This window comes from Charadrius vociferus, unplaced genomic scaffold, assembly GCF_000708025.1.
Source record: "Charadrius vociferus isolate BGI_N301 unplaced genomic scaffold, ASM70802v2 scaffold793, whole genome shotgun sequence".
NCBI lineage: Eukaryota > Metazoa > Chordata > Aves > Charadriiformes > Charadriidae > Charadrius > Charadrius vociferus.
Genome location: NW_009647833.1, coordinates 352,184 through 367,089, shown reverse-complemented (window position 1 = coordinate 367,089; position 14,906 = coordinate 352,184). Strand labels below are relative to the sequence as shown.

Sequence of the window (14,906 nt, the reverse complement as noted above, 5' to 3'; positions counted from 1 at the left end):
GGCGGGGGGAGCCGCCGAGGGGCAGACGCTGAGGAGAAGCTGGGGGCGGGGCTGAGGGATGGGGCGGGGCTTGCGGAGGAGGTGTGGCTTGTGCGGGGGGCGTGGCTTAACGACGAGGCGTGGTCTACTGAGGAGGCGTGGCTTAAGTACTAAGACTACGCAGGGGAGTGGGTTAAGTAGGGGGCGTGGTATGGGGATGAGGCGTGGTTTACGGAGGAGGCGTGGCTAAAGGACGAAGTGTGCGTTCGGGCGTGGGCGTGGCTTAATAAGGGGGCGGGGCGCAGAGGCCCGCGCCTGCCGTTACGCGTGCGTAAACAGCGGATGTCATCAGCACGCCGCTTCCGCGCGGGGTCACGTGACGCAGTGTATGTGCTGTACCTGACGGGGCGGTTGTCGCCATGGCGGGCGCCGCTCTGCCCATCCACCGGTACCGCCGGGCCCTGGTGGAGGCCGTGAGGGAGCAGCCCTTCCTCATCGTCACCGGCGAGACGGGCAGCGGCAAAAGCACGCAGCTGCCCAAGTACCTCTTCGAGGCAGGTAACGGCCGGGGAGGGGGGGAAACCCCTGAGAGCCCCCTCCGCTCTGCCGCCGCGGCCTCGGCCCCGAAATGTGGGAAATAAGCACAGATAAATGCAGATAGTCCTCCTATCCCCGCAGGCCGTGCTGTGCGTGTGGTGGGCGGAGGTGGCTTGATTAAACCTTTTAAACTAAAAAACTGTGCCCGTATGTATATCATGTAGGTACTTGTGTATACACTGACTCTGAGCAGCACAGCTCAGTGTCCCTGTTCTCCCCGTCTCTCCCGTAGGCCTCGCCAAGCACGGGGCTGTTGGCGTCACCCAGCCCCGGCGCGTTGCCACCATCTCGGTGGCGCAGCGGGTGGCTGAGGAGATGGGCTGTTCACTGGGGAGCGTCGTCGGGTACCAGGTCCGCTTCGATGACTGCAGCAGCGAGGTAGGGCTCTGAGGGCTGTGTTCCCGCAGGTGGTGTCCTGGCAGGGTGCGGTGGTGTCTCAGTGGGCTGTGGCTTGGCTTTTTGGTTGTGGGCCTCTCCGTGGAGTGGCACGGCCCTGTTGCCTCTCCTGAGGCTTTGCGTGCAGAAGGTCTCAAAGCCTTGAGAAGCCATCTGTCCCAGCTGTGAAGAAGATGCAGTTGTATGTGTCATGTAGTTCATTTGATCAAGTTTGTTGAACGCCATACTAGAGAAACATAGCCAAGCACCTGTGATGCAGTACATAAACACCTGTACTGCAATCTCAGTGTGTGTTCTGGACAAATATGTGATCGATATAGAAAGGTTTACTTTGAAGTAAAAATCCAGGATAACAGCTGAATGTCTAATTAAACCTTTCAGGATACTGCCATCAAGTATATGACCGATGGCTGCTTATTGAGGCAAATACTGGTAGATCCCCTTCTCAGCAAGTACAGTGTCATCATTCTGGATGAAGCCCATGAGCGGAGCCTCAGCACTGTGAGTGTCGCCTTATGTCTGTCCTTTTGGGTCACTATTTCTCCTTTACTGAGGTCTACTTATACATTTCTTTCACTTCTGCACAATCCCCAGGGATTTTGGCTGACTCTCCATGGATGCGCTTTATCCTTTTGCTCTCCTAAGACCATAAAACTGCTGCTTCATTTATTACATGCTGCATAATCTGGAAATAAGATGCAGCCTGTAATCCTGTTGGAATTGTTGTAGCTGTTGTTGTGTTTGAAAGCAGTTAAAATTTGGCTGGCTATTGGATACTTTCCCAAAATTTCCATGAGTTTGAAGCCAGCGCAATACATACAAACTTTCTAGAATCCTAATTTAAAAAAAAAAAAAAAAACCAAACAAAAAACACACACACAAACAAACAAAACCCTGAAACATCTCTCTCACTCCAAGGCCTGATGTTTCTTAGGGTGTGTATATGACTGTGCAAAGAGATTATGGCCTTTGGGATCATGGAAGTATCTAGACTGACCTAAGTACCAAAAGCTATCAAATGTCACTCTGACCCTTCTGTGGCAAGTAAAGTCAGACTCAAGTCACTCAGTCCTCAAGAGATTATGTTGTGTGTCAAATAACCTCCCAGTCTAGCAAACAATCTACCAGTCCAGCTGGGGAAAAGGGAAAATGCTTTCTGGATCCCAATTCTGCCCTTAAGCATCTGAGGGTATTGCAAGTAATTGAGCTAGGGTGATATAAGAAGTTACTGCTCTGTCACCTGTATCTAACTATAAGGAGCAAATTTTTAATCCAGAGCAATGCAGAGTAAAATGAACTTGCTGAAATCATAACAATAAATAGTACAACAGAGAAGGGAGAACACTCAGTCAGGGAATGTACGCTGGACAAAGGTGGTGACTTTTTCAAATGGGTCTGAGGTAACTGCTTGGAAATGACTTGACCGTGAGAGTATAAAAATTAAAACCAAAGGATTTTAAGTTACACTGATTCTGTTTACAGGCTGTGAGAAAAGCTGATTAAAAATTAGTTAAATTCTAGAAAACAATTGGCGCGCTTGCAAGACGACTGGGCTAAGAGTATGTATTCTTCTGAGTGTTTAGGCCCTGAAGATGTGATTTTCTGTCTTCATTATATCCATGGGATAAAATCCACGTTCATCAGGCACTTCTAAGAAAACTGGGGTACTAATATAAGTTGTTTCTGTTTGTCTGTTAGGATATTTTATTTGGTTTGCTCAAGAAGCTATTTCTACAGAAGAAACCACCAGACAGGAAGACAGCGATGAAAGTGGTGGTAATGTCAGCCACCCTGGAGGTAGACAAGCTCTCAGAGTTCTTTGGACACTGTTCAGTGCTGCATATTCCAGGAAGAAGTTATCCTGTCAAGGAGATATTCTGCAACCTGCTCAGCCCAAGGGACATAGGCAGCTCTGCGTATGTTACAGAGGTCTGACCTGTTTTACTTTGTTTCTGCATTGTGTTCTCTGTTCTTGGTATGATTATCATCTGTGAAAGACCACAAGAATTAGCTGCTGTATTGCTCTGCAGGATATAGGGAAGAATTAGTTAGTACCGTGATTGTAGAAAGAGTAAGTGGGATTCCAGCTGTTGTTGGCTTGTTTGCTGTTTGTTTCAGGCGGTAAAAGTGACATTGGATATCCACTTAAATGAACCAGAAGGCGACATATTGGTTTTCCTGACAGGTGAGAATTTTTCTTTCAACAACTGATGGTTATTCCAGGAGACGCATGGCGTTGCCAGCAAAACAGTACATCCTTCCGATGACTGTCTAGTTTGTCCCAGATCAGTAGGTAGAGGGGAAAGTTGCAGGTTGATGCACATAGTTCTGTGAAGTGATAGTTTTCAGAGCATGTTTAGGTATATCTATGCCTATGAGATCAGATAAGAAAAATATTACCTTAAAAATTTGTATGTGATTTTTTTCTTCCTGTGCCAAATTTACTCTGTTTGTATTGTCTACATGTTTTATTTTGTTGTTAATTCAGGAAGGGAAAAAAATCTTTAACTGCAAAAACCTACATCAATGTATGGGCCAGGCACTCAGAGTGACAGTTTTACGCAGCCATCTTTTAAGGAAAAGCTGTGGTGAGAGGCACTGTGGAAAGACTGGATATCACCTTCTAAACTAACTCTCATAAATATTACTTCCCTCTCGTAATGCGTTGGTGACTCTGTAATATTGGCAGAACAATCTTGTTTAAAGTTGTTACAAACTAGGAAGGCAGGGTTGTAACTACACACGTCACTTAAATGCTGTTATATGTTTTTTAGGTCAAATTGAGATAGAAAGAGCTTGTGACTTACTTTTCAAGAAAGCAGAATCTATTGATTACCGGTATGAAGTACATGATCGGTCTGTTGAAGGCCTGCTTATCTTACCGTTGTATGGGTCAATGTCAACAGGTGAGAGCATATAATGTCATACTGAACTTGATTCACATAAATGTTAACTGCAAGAGTTGTTATAAACAGTATCCTAATCAAATATTTCTATTGTGATTGGAAAAAATGGCAGTCATTAACCCAGTTGTTACAATACCGTAGGGCTACCCTGTTGGTTTTTTCGTGGTGTTCATAAACTAATCAAACTTCAGCCTTCTCTGTACTTGCACAGAAGCCTCCTGCTAAAATTCATATCCACTGGAAATGGCTTCACGTGGCATCAAAGTCTCCAGCTTAGGAAGGGGATATTGTGTAACTGGAAGTTCAGATGTCTTATTTAGACCTCACGTTTTATTTTATACGGAAAAGATACTGCCAGTAGGTTTTTGGTGATGAGAGTAGACCTGTAAGGGAAGATAAAGTAGTACAGTGTTACACTGTATAGAAAAGTATGGGTTATCAGAATGAGTCAGTCTGTTTCATTTGGCAGCAATACCACGGTTAGTTTCGAAGAGGTAAAAACAAAGGCCCTTTGACCTTTACTGAACACAGACACTGTATTTTCAGATGAACTTGAGTTCGATATTTAAATGTGTGGGTGCGGTATGTAGAATGCCAAGAGGCTGAATAAGTGTTCAGAAGAGCAAGACAAACAGCAATTTCCATCTGGAAGTGCTGCTGGGAGGAGAGATCTGGTAATGATCTGCAGAGAGGGAGCAAAATTTTTACCTTCTTGAAAGAGTAAAATGAAAAGTTGCATAAAAGAAAGGTGTAGCTTCTTCCGTACTCCATGATAGGTATTAGATTCCCTGACTGAGAGTGATTTTTTTTTTTTTTGTGGTAGTTTCTCAGAGACCATTGTATTTGAATATTTTTAAATACACCAGAGAGAATTTTTCTTTAAGAGATCTTGATATTTTTCAAGTATAATAACTTAAGAGGGAAAATTTCTGGGAAGAGTTGAATTTCCACCTCCCTTTTTTGTTCCTTGGAAAGCCAAATGAATGAACAGAAGCTGCATGTGCTGCTTTGTTACATGTTAAAAGATTTGCTGGAAGCATGGGGGGTTTAACTGAATCTTTTCATGTTTGCCTTCAGTTGCTCTGATTGTTAAAACACTTCAAATACTTCATGAAGATTCTGTTAAGACCAGACATCTTGTTTGTTTTTCCTAGTTCTAGGTTAGGAAACATCCAGGGGAGTTGGCCTTTCTTGGTCTCAAAATATTCTTGAATATGCAAGCAATAAAGAAGATGGTCTCTGATTTCTGACATATGCTAAAATAATACTGAATCTGTATTTTAGAATGTTATGTGATTCACTTTCTAATTTAATCCAAATTCCTTTCGCTAAGCATTTGAGTAAGTTTGCACAGTGTTAGAGATGTGGTTTGAAATCAGAGCATTGTAATTAACAGATAGCTTGACTGATTATCTGTCATTTTAGATCAACAAAAAAGCATATTTTTGCCAGCTCCCACGGGCATTAGAAAATGTGTGGTATCCACAAACATTGCTGCAACATCTCTGACGATTGAAGGAGTCAGGTAACATTTTCTATCCTTCATAAAAGCTGTAACAGAGGGAATGATTCAGAATGTTCTACTAGATTTGGAAAAGTGCATCTGAGAGGTGCTACTGTACCTGCCCATTAATTACCTGTTGCCTTTTTTTTTGTGCGTAGTGAATACAAAAACCCACTTGATACTATTAGATGACTAATATTGTTGGACCCTAATTTGAAAGCAAATCTCAGCTCCATTAAATCAACATAATCTCCTTGAGTGCTGAGAGGTATTATCAGTAACGTCCTGTAGACTGAACCAGGGGCTGCAGGGCTGCGGCTCACCAGCCAAGTGCAACTACCTGTTTGCAGCAATTGTAGGGTAAACGTGTTCTTGCTCTGATCATAGGTGTGTGGCAGTTACCTGTCTGTCTGCTGAGACCTCTGTTGTTTTCTTCTCTGACAGAGTATGAATCTTTTTCAGATATGTAGTAGATAGTGGATTTGTGAAGCAGTTGAATCATAACCCCCGAGTTGGCTTGGACATACTGGAGGTGGTCCCCATTTCAAAGTAAGTTTTAAAAAGGTCGTTTGCTTGGTGTTTCTGGGAGTTGCTCTGACAGTACGGTGTATTGGTTGATCTTTAAAAAAAATAAACGGGGGGGTCAGCTTTGAGGCTCTGTAATTTAAAGCCATTTTGTTTGCTGCTAAATAAAAAGTAGTTCAGGACATATAATTTCCTATACAGGCATTAAGAAGGAATTGACAATGCACTGTCTGTAGTCTGAACAGTGGCTCACATGTCATCTTTTGTTTGCTGAATACAACAGCCTGATTCAGAGAAGTTTAAAAAAGTCTTCCCTTGCACAGAAATGCTTCTTCATTCTGTTGTTGTATAGCTGGATTTCTCAGTTGCTGCACAGTATAATATATCTTCCATCTGCACGCATAGAAATTGCTATTATTTATCATAATTGCAGTGTGCTTCTTTGGATAATAACAGAAGGGATCGAGAGTTTGGACTTTTTTTTTTTCCCCCTGCTTTTCTGTTTTGGCAGGAGCGAAGCAAGGCAACGAGCTGGCCGAGCTGGCAGGACATCATCCGGAAAAAGCTATCGGCTATACAGCAAAGAATTCTGGGAGCAATGCATGCCCGATCACACAGTCCCAGAGATCAAGAGAACCAGTCTGACATCTGTGATCCTGACCTTGAAGTGCCTTTCCGTGCATGATGTCATAAGGTAACATCCATGGAGGGGGGGGATTATCATTTTCTTCCTGAGTCTCAGCAGCATGGCAGCACAGGCACCGACAGCCCGTTGGCAGGAGGCAGGATTAGGTCCCCGGCCGACTGTGACACTCCGATACAATCAGCTTGTCAGCTTCTCTGCTGCTGTTCTCAGTCTTTAATGCCAGATTGGATCTTGAGCTCAAGTTCAGTTTGAGGTTCTGCCGAAACTAACTCCTTATCTGCAAAATGAAATAGTTAATAGTCTTCCTTTAAAATACTGATGTTTGTATCCCAAAAGCTTCAACTCTGTGGAATTGTTCAATTTTCGGATCGTACACATGCAGAAAATACAGTTTGTCTTTGCATGTGTCACACTGGGATCTGTCATTGTAATTCTTCAGCGTGAAGCTGCATATGTCATAACACAGCGGTGTGGTGAAGATGCTTATGTGGACTTTGGTCAGAAACTTGTATTGGAAGGTTACAAACATATTTTAATAAATGTGAAAACTAATGAAGTTATACTAAGTCTGAACAGTGAGATTTTGTTACTTCTTTTTTTACTATAGATTTCCCTATTTGGACCGCCCTGAAGAAAGGCATATTTTAGAAGCTCTTAAGGAACTTTACCAGTGTGATGCTATTGACAGGTAAGAAATAAAGGGGTGTAGTCAGTACAGAACTTAAAACTCCAATGGTTTCACTGGCGTTAGTGAGTTGTTCATGTGGACTAAAGGACTTACCCCAGCAGTAGAACATGTTTCCTCGTTAGACCAGGAAGTTAACTACTAAGTTTAATATACTCTGTGTAAAATTAGGGTTAGAGCATGGCTTAGGACTTGAGAGATAGAGATTAATTCTCCACATTGTTCTGGAGTTCCTGAGTGACCTCAGACAGATTACCTCAACTCTCTGTGCTGTGGTTCCTGATAGCAGATCCCAGACAGTTGTGACGAACGCTCTTAGGCACGAGCTGTGAGGCCCATCCAAGAACTCAAGACGGGAAGTGAGATCTTATCCTAAACTTCCAGGAATTCTTCTTGCAAAAAAAAAAAAAAAAAGGCAACTGGAGAAAGGTGAAACCTTCTGCTAGCAACGCTTGCTGCATGTCTCCAGCACCTCTCTGGGCACACACAAACTACAGCATTGCAACAGTCCAGAGGGAAATGCTTCTTTCATGCTCTTTTTCAGTATACGGTGGTCAACATTGTGTGTGCATGTTTTGATTTACATTTAAATATACTTTTGTTGATTCTGGTATTTGGATCTTTTTCCTGGGATAAGGAGAGGCCACGTGACAAGACTGGGTGAATTCCTGGTGCAGTTTCCCCTCCCTCCCAACCTGACCTGTGCTGTCATAAAAGCTGCTTCTCTTGACTGTGAAGATCTGCTGCTTCCCATAGCAGCCATGTTGTCTGTGGAAAATGTCTTCATTCGCCCAGGTAGGAAGCCTCTTATCCCAGAGCAGCCTTGGGTGGGTGGGGAATTGTGCTCGGTCAGGGACATCAGGTGAAGCAGTGTGCGCCTGAGACCTTTTCTACAGCTTCCCTCTGGGAGGGGGTTTGCTCTCAGTAATTTTGTACGCTAATAGCTTGTGAGGCCACAGTATCTTACAGATGTATCTCAAGGTTATAAAGTAAGAACTGATTCTGTATTTTGAATAATGGCAGCACAAGCTTTTCCTTGAGAGTAAGGATACTTGTGCTGGGGAGCAAGCTGGTCTCCTTAGTTGGGCCCAACACTGGTGGGAGACGTAAGTGTTTACCTTAAACTAAAGCTTTAAATAATAACCCTAATGTTGCAGGGTGAGGAAGATTCCCGAAGTGCAATGCTTTGTCTCCCAGAGTACCTTGTAGCAGATCTGTAGGCAAGAATGTTTGGATTAGGACAAACATACAATGGCACTTTGCCCGCTTGTATTTACAACTTTCTGAGATCTTGGAGTCAGGGCATATTGCATGCTAGGAATTGGACAACAGCTATTCCAAAGACTTCAAAATAGCATAGAATTGACTTGCATTTGTCCCAAGACTGAGCTGTAAAGCAACATGTGGGTAAGCGAGTGGATTGCTGAGAGGTCGTAATGGGTAAAACTGTTACAGGAGGGAAAAGAAAAAAAGCGAACGACCAGACCACCAGAGAACCAAAACGCACCCTAGCAGATGTTTTGCTGTTGGTCTAAGTACAGACAACAGGGACTGATTAATTTGTTTTTAAGGAATGGGGTTGCCTCTGGATTGGCTTTTCTGTTCAATAACTCTGTTTAACCAAACAGACCTTTTAAGTTACTGTGAGAAGCTCAATTTATCACTGCCTCCATTTCCAGTGTTTTTCTAAATGGAAAGCGTGATTTTGCTGTGGGTCCAAGCTAGCACCTCTCACTAGTGCTGAACTCGGTCTCCCATGTCCTCCTTCCTATCTCCTTCCCCCAGCAGCCTGCCCCTGACCCATCCCCCCGAGCTGTGCTCCATATAGTCTTTATATGTAGCACAGTCTGTGGGAGACCTTTGTCCTTTCTAGTCACTCATTGGCTCTTGTCCAGTTATCTCTGTAGTCTATTAACCGTGCCCGTTAGTGCAACAGCTAAAGACACTGCTGACAGTACTGATAGCCTGCATTCTCCTATGGAGTCTTGCCCATTCCCACAAATGTGCTTTTGCTTTCCCATCCTCCATCTGGCAGTACGCCCATGTTATCTGTTCAGCTAGCTAATGCACACATGTTCGTTATTCTCCAGCAACCCCGTACATTAGGGCACAAACACAGAGGCTCCCGTCGTGAAGGCACTTGCTTACGGGCAATATGTGTACGAACAGGCCTCCTTGCTTCATCGGTGTTACTTGTAACGCCTGCAAACTGCTGACATCGGCTGCAGTGCAGGAGCAACGCAATGCAGTGGCCTTCGCAGCCATATCCCTCTCTACGAAGGGGAATAGATTGTCCTGGGGAATAAATTCTTTGGGTATTTAAAACCTGAAATAACACAGTAGAAATGTTGCTTTTGCCTGGTACATTCCTAGCATTTAGTGAAGGCGAATTCCCACTATACTCACAGATCACATTTTTTCTAGACTCTTATTTTTTTAAGACCTCCATTACTATGGTGCTTGAGTACGAGGACAAAAGCTGAGTTAAATAGATTAGATGGTGCTATGATGGGGTGGTTTCAACAGTATTGTTTTTTCTCCCAGAGCAAAACTTTCACTTGATCCCTGTGAGCAGTTTGTTTAAGGCCACTGTTCCTTTATCTTTCCACATCGACATCTGAATTGATTGTGAGAGACCAATACATAGAACCTTTCTTTCTAAGAGACTAGAAGTCTTCATCTCTAGTGCTGACTAATGAGATTCATCACAGATTTAATGGCATCTACGTGTTCTCATTCAGCAGTAGTGGAAGGGGGAAGAACTGTAAATGCAGCTGTGGGGGGAAGAACTGTCTAAAAATAATATGAATAAAGAGCCAAGACTGTCAAACATGCTTTGAAGAGATACTAATAGAAAATTAAGTAGGAGCGATAAATAAAAATGACTTTGTTGAAGTGAGATGTAACTTACTTCCTCAGGTGATCCTCAGAAGCAAAAGGAGGCAGAACTTCAACACCAGGAACTTTCCTCACAAGTGGGAGGATGCAATGACTTTGCAACCCTCTTAAATATTTTTGAACAGTGCAAAGCAAGGTATAAAATGATTCCTTACAGTAAGTGGTTTTGCATTGCTCATAACTCCCAGTTGCTGATAGGTTTTAAATATATTGCATGTATGCACATGTATGTACTCATACCTAGTTGCAGTTTTATTCCTTATTATTATGATCTGAAATTTTGATCAAAACACCTATTTTTGAAACTAACAACGTATCTGGCTGTGTAGGTTGCCTTCTTTGTACAAGCATAACAAAACCAATAGAGGCAACTTTCTGCCTTCAGCTTACAAAGGGCTTCTCTATAATACGAGTATTTCTGTTCTCAGCAAGTCTCCTTCAGCTTGGTGCCAGAAATACTGGATCCATTGGAGAGCTTTAAAATCTGCTTTTAGTGTGGAAAAACAGCTTCGGGAAATAATCAGTAAACTGAAACAGGTAAAAAAATATGATTTTCCTATACGATTGAGTTATGTAAGTTTACATTTAAGATGTGTACTGGACTACTGAGCCTTTGCCAGATGGCTGCTGCCTTTCTCCAGTAGAAACTAATCCACTTAAATGTTTATTAGAGCATCCTTGCTGTAGCTTGTGTAACTAACAGGTATGATGGTGGTAACAAGCAAGAAGGAGGGTTTTCTTCTTTTCCTCATGGTTTCCGTAGGGTGAGAAACCCAAAGTTTAAAATCCGTGGGATGGAGTCAGTTTTTCTTTAGGAAAGATCATAATTCATGTTGTTTTTTCTTTACATAGCTGCCAGACTTCCCTAAAGAGACATTTGAAGGCTCCAGAACTGAAATACTAAGAAGATGTCTGTGTGCAGGATACTTTATCAATGTAGCTAGGAGGTAAGGAGTAAAGTTTGGAGAACTGAATGGAAAAGATATTATGCATACTCTTTAAAGGTATAGCTGCACATTGAAACAGAATAGTAAGGCTGTATATTGTTAAAAGTAGCAAAGTAGCGATTGCAGCTGGAGGTGGTGTTTCTGCACAGGGCTGGAAGCCTGGTGGGTTCTCTGCTTTTGACTCTCATTACGTTCCTGGGGAACTTGCTTACATCCGTGGAAGAGGAGCTTTTCTGTCTGTGAAATGAACTTGCAAGCTAATGAGTAGTTCCAGATACTAAACTGAAGGGCTTGGAAATGTCCAATCCCAAACCCAGTTTGTTATTGTGTCGTTATATCTGCAGTGTTACTGTGGTAAATTAGGCAGATATATTGTATTCTTCTTTTTTTTTTTTTTTTTTTTTACAGTTAATTCTGGAAGGATCCTCCCCTGCTTATATATTTGAGTATTTTCTTCTATGCTGCTGCTGATTTGCTTAATTAATGTTGCTGTCTACTCACAGCAAAGTATGTTTCATTATAATTTTTTTTTTTTTTCCCCACAAACCTTTCAGATCTGCAGCCAGGACATTCTGCACGATGGATGGACATGGCAGCATAGTCTATATCCATCCTTCATCTACAGTAAGTTACCGAATTCTGTTAGTAAAGTAGCAAAGGATCTATAAAAGGAATAAGGGGCAGGTCGCTATAAACTCTTCCTCTTCTGTTTGATTTGTGCTAACTTATGGCCAGGAGAAGCGCTGTTACAGTGTTCATTTTGAGAGTGGGAAAGAATCTCACTTCTTCAAATTTGGTAAATGTTTGGCTTATGAAACGAGTGTGACATGGACTGAGCTTTCCCTCTGGCTCTTTGGATTTCCTGGGCGAGTCTAAGAAAATCATTGTGCCTCAGTTTCCCTGTCTGAAAATTTAGGGTAATGTCAGTTTTATCTCATTCTTGTGTACACCAATGGAGGGTGCTCTAGAAGTAGGGGTTTTTTTTAATATGAGTTCTGAAGGAGTATTTTAATTTTTCAGCTGTATAACCAGGAGACTCGCCTCGAGTGGATCATCTTCCATGATGTCACAGTGACGTCCAAAATCTATGTCCGGACAGTGTGTCCTGTTCGCTATGAATGGGTCAAAGACTTGTTACCCAGACTGCATCAAATCGATGCATATGAACTGAGCAGTGTGGCACGGGAAGAAGTAACTGAAGAGGAAATAACCAAGTGGAAACATAAGGAGGACCTTAAAAGGCAGTATGGTAAGCACATTACTAGTCCATATCTATGGCATGTGTAGTTTTCTTTGATGTTGTGGACGTGTGTGTATATTATGTCACTGAATGCACTCTGGACCAGTAGGTGTTAATCTGGATGTGCTTAATGTATTTGACGTGTAGCTATAGTTGTTTTCTTGTCTTACTACAGCTCTGCAATCCTTATTTTCCTGCCTCAGCAGTGCAAGTGGTGGTGTTTGGCTACTGGTTCTTGCCATGCTCCCCCCTTCTTCTGGTCTACTATAGCTGTCAGGAGCAGAACTTTAACACAGAGCTGAATAAAAGCATTTTGAGTCTGACCGTTATTTAAGTTTGCAAAGGGTATCTAGCCATAGATACCCAAAATAATGCTGTCCTGAAAGAGAGAAATCTTAAGGGCTACAAGAAAAAAAACAACAAACTGAACAAACAAAAAAACACAGAGGAAAAGGTATCACATTTAGGTGAATGTCTCATTCTGACAATGAATTTAATGCCATACGTTTAAATAAATTGTCAGTTTTAATTAAAACTGATACCCGCTAACTGATCTGGCTGCTTGACATTCTTTGAATTCTTCTGTCAGCAGGTTTCATAAAGCAGCCAAATATTCAAAGGGCCTCTTTACTCCTGAGCTGACCCTTCCAAAACATTGATTTAATATACAGTAGAGGCACTGGCAGTATAGATTCTATTCAGTTTCCTTAACAATAGAAAAAATGTAGACTCTTGGGCTCAGACCAGCGTCTCTTTCTGTCCTGCATTATTGTATAAAACAACCATTATAAATGATGAAAACATGAATCAGATTTGGTTATAAATTTGCTGGAAAGAATATTTGCATTATTGGATAATGCAGAGGAGCCTCATCTATTTCTCTGAAGTTGAAGGAGCTGAGGTTTCTTCTCTTTGTCTCCCCTTAACTTTTTTGACTTCACCAGGCAATTGTAAATTCATTTGAGATTAACATTGACCTTACAGATGTCATATTTCTGGGAGCTTCATAAAAAATAGGTAGCTGAATAGCTGACAAAGGCTTAATTAGTGCCCAATGGAAGGAAAGGCTGCAGCATGAGCTGAATTATTATTTGACTCCTAGACAGAATAATTACAAATATTCCAAGAGTGAATGCTGACTAAAGCTCCTTCCTGATATCAAAGAATCTGGTGCCCAGCCCCCAGAGCCTTAGGAAAAGGCTGCAGTAGCTGCTTTGTTCACACAGTACTTAGGCTCTCAAAGTCTCTGAATGATTTTTTTTTAAATTATTATTAGTATTTCACATTTTATTTTAAACTGAAAGTACTTCCTGCTTTTCTTTCCTTCTGGGAGGAGCACTCCCAAGGTCTCAGCTCAGTGGGAAAATGTGCATTTCTAATGGTGTCTGATTTTTCCCGCTCCTTTATCTGTATGTCATCCTCCCTCTTCCTCCTATCTCTGGAAATTTATAAAGATTGTTTATTCGAAGCTTTTTGTTTCGCCTGCTCCCAGTGCTGTCCCTCTCCTGCCTGAGTTTGAGAAGTGTAAATCAGAGATGAAATGGGTGCATAGATTACAAGATGCACAGTATCGCCAACAATACAAAGCAAGATATATATTTGGGGACGAGATGAGCCCAGCTGTAAATATTGACATGAGAGTTAAGGCATGTTTTGGGGAATTTTTTAAAATGTATTTATTTTTCTCTCCCTGCTCTGGTACAGTCTGTCCTCTCTGGAATTCATTCAAAGGACTGACTGGGACTTGAAAAACATTTGAGATTCTGTTGAGTTTTTTTGGGTATTTTACAAATAGGAGAAATTATAATGCTGGGGCTTCTTTTACACAGAAGAGCATATTTCTCTCTCTCCTATTCCCCCAGAAGGAGTCACAGACAACTCTGCAAAGAAGATGGAGAGAAGAAATGATGATAAATCAATACTGGATGCCCGAGCTCGCTATCTTGAGAGAAAGCAGCAAAGAGCACAGGGTTTAAGTGGAGCATTGAAAGAAATGGGGTAATACTTGCGGCTCCGCTACTCCCACTGTGAGGAAAGGCAGTTTAGTGCAGTTCTGGGTATGTTTGCATAATGCAAAGTGACTAACTGGAATGAGGGAAAACTTCTACTTTGTGGTAAGTTCGAGTGCCGAGGCAAACAAATGCAATCTTCCTTCGCTGCATCCAGCAAGGAAAAGTTACCAAGCTGAATTTTGTGGCTGTGTGTCACTGGCAACAATTTAGTGGCCTCAAATGTGGATGAAGACACGATACTTCCTGTGGTGCCAATTCTGTGGCATTTAGTTGACTTAGAAAGGTCTCAGTGCCGTTATTAATAAAATTTTCTTAAAGGTTGGGTTGGTTTTTTTTAAAGGAATGGAACTGTCACTTTGCATCCATTTTACTTTGTATGATTGTGGCTGTATAGTCTTCATGCTCATACACTACTCAGGAAAATGTGTAGGAAGTGCTCTTTTAATGACAGAGCCATCAGGATCTAAATTCCAAAGGACGTTTGCCACCTGTATTCTGTGTTGCAGACAGTGTTGATCCTACTGCGCATTGTGCTGTACCATGTACAGTGATGGTTCTGGGTGAAGATGTC

The 14,906-nt window shown here is 42.1% G+C and overlaps 1 protein-coding gene across 1 annotated transcript; it reads left to right on the top strand.

The window, feature by feature from the left end:
• The first annotated feature begins 398 nt into the window (after positions 1 to 398).
• Positions 399 to 14,668, top strand: DHX40 (DEAH (Asp-Glu-Ala-His) box polypeptide 40). The gene is made up of 17 exons (XM_009882691.1): positions 399 to 537; positions 809 to 954; positions 1,354 to 1,473; positions 2,671 to 2,901; positions 3,091 to 3,157; positions 3,747 to 3,878; positions 5,304 to 5,403; positions 5,845 to 5,931; positions 6,419 to 6,601; positions 7,161 to 7,241; positions 7,876 to 8,033; positions 10,158 to 10,272; positions 10,565 to 10,673; positions 10,989 to 11,083; positions 11,638 to 11,707; positions 12,104 to 12,332; positions 14,186 to 14,668. The coding sequence occupies exons 1-17, from the start codon at positions 399 to 401 to the stop codon at positions 14,323 to 14,325; spliced, it is 2,202 nt and encodes a 733-aa protein (XP_009880993.1). The 3' UTR covers positions 14,326 to 14,668.
• Positions 14,669 to 14,906: the final 238 nt, after the last annotated feature.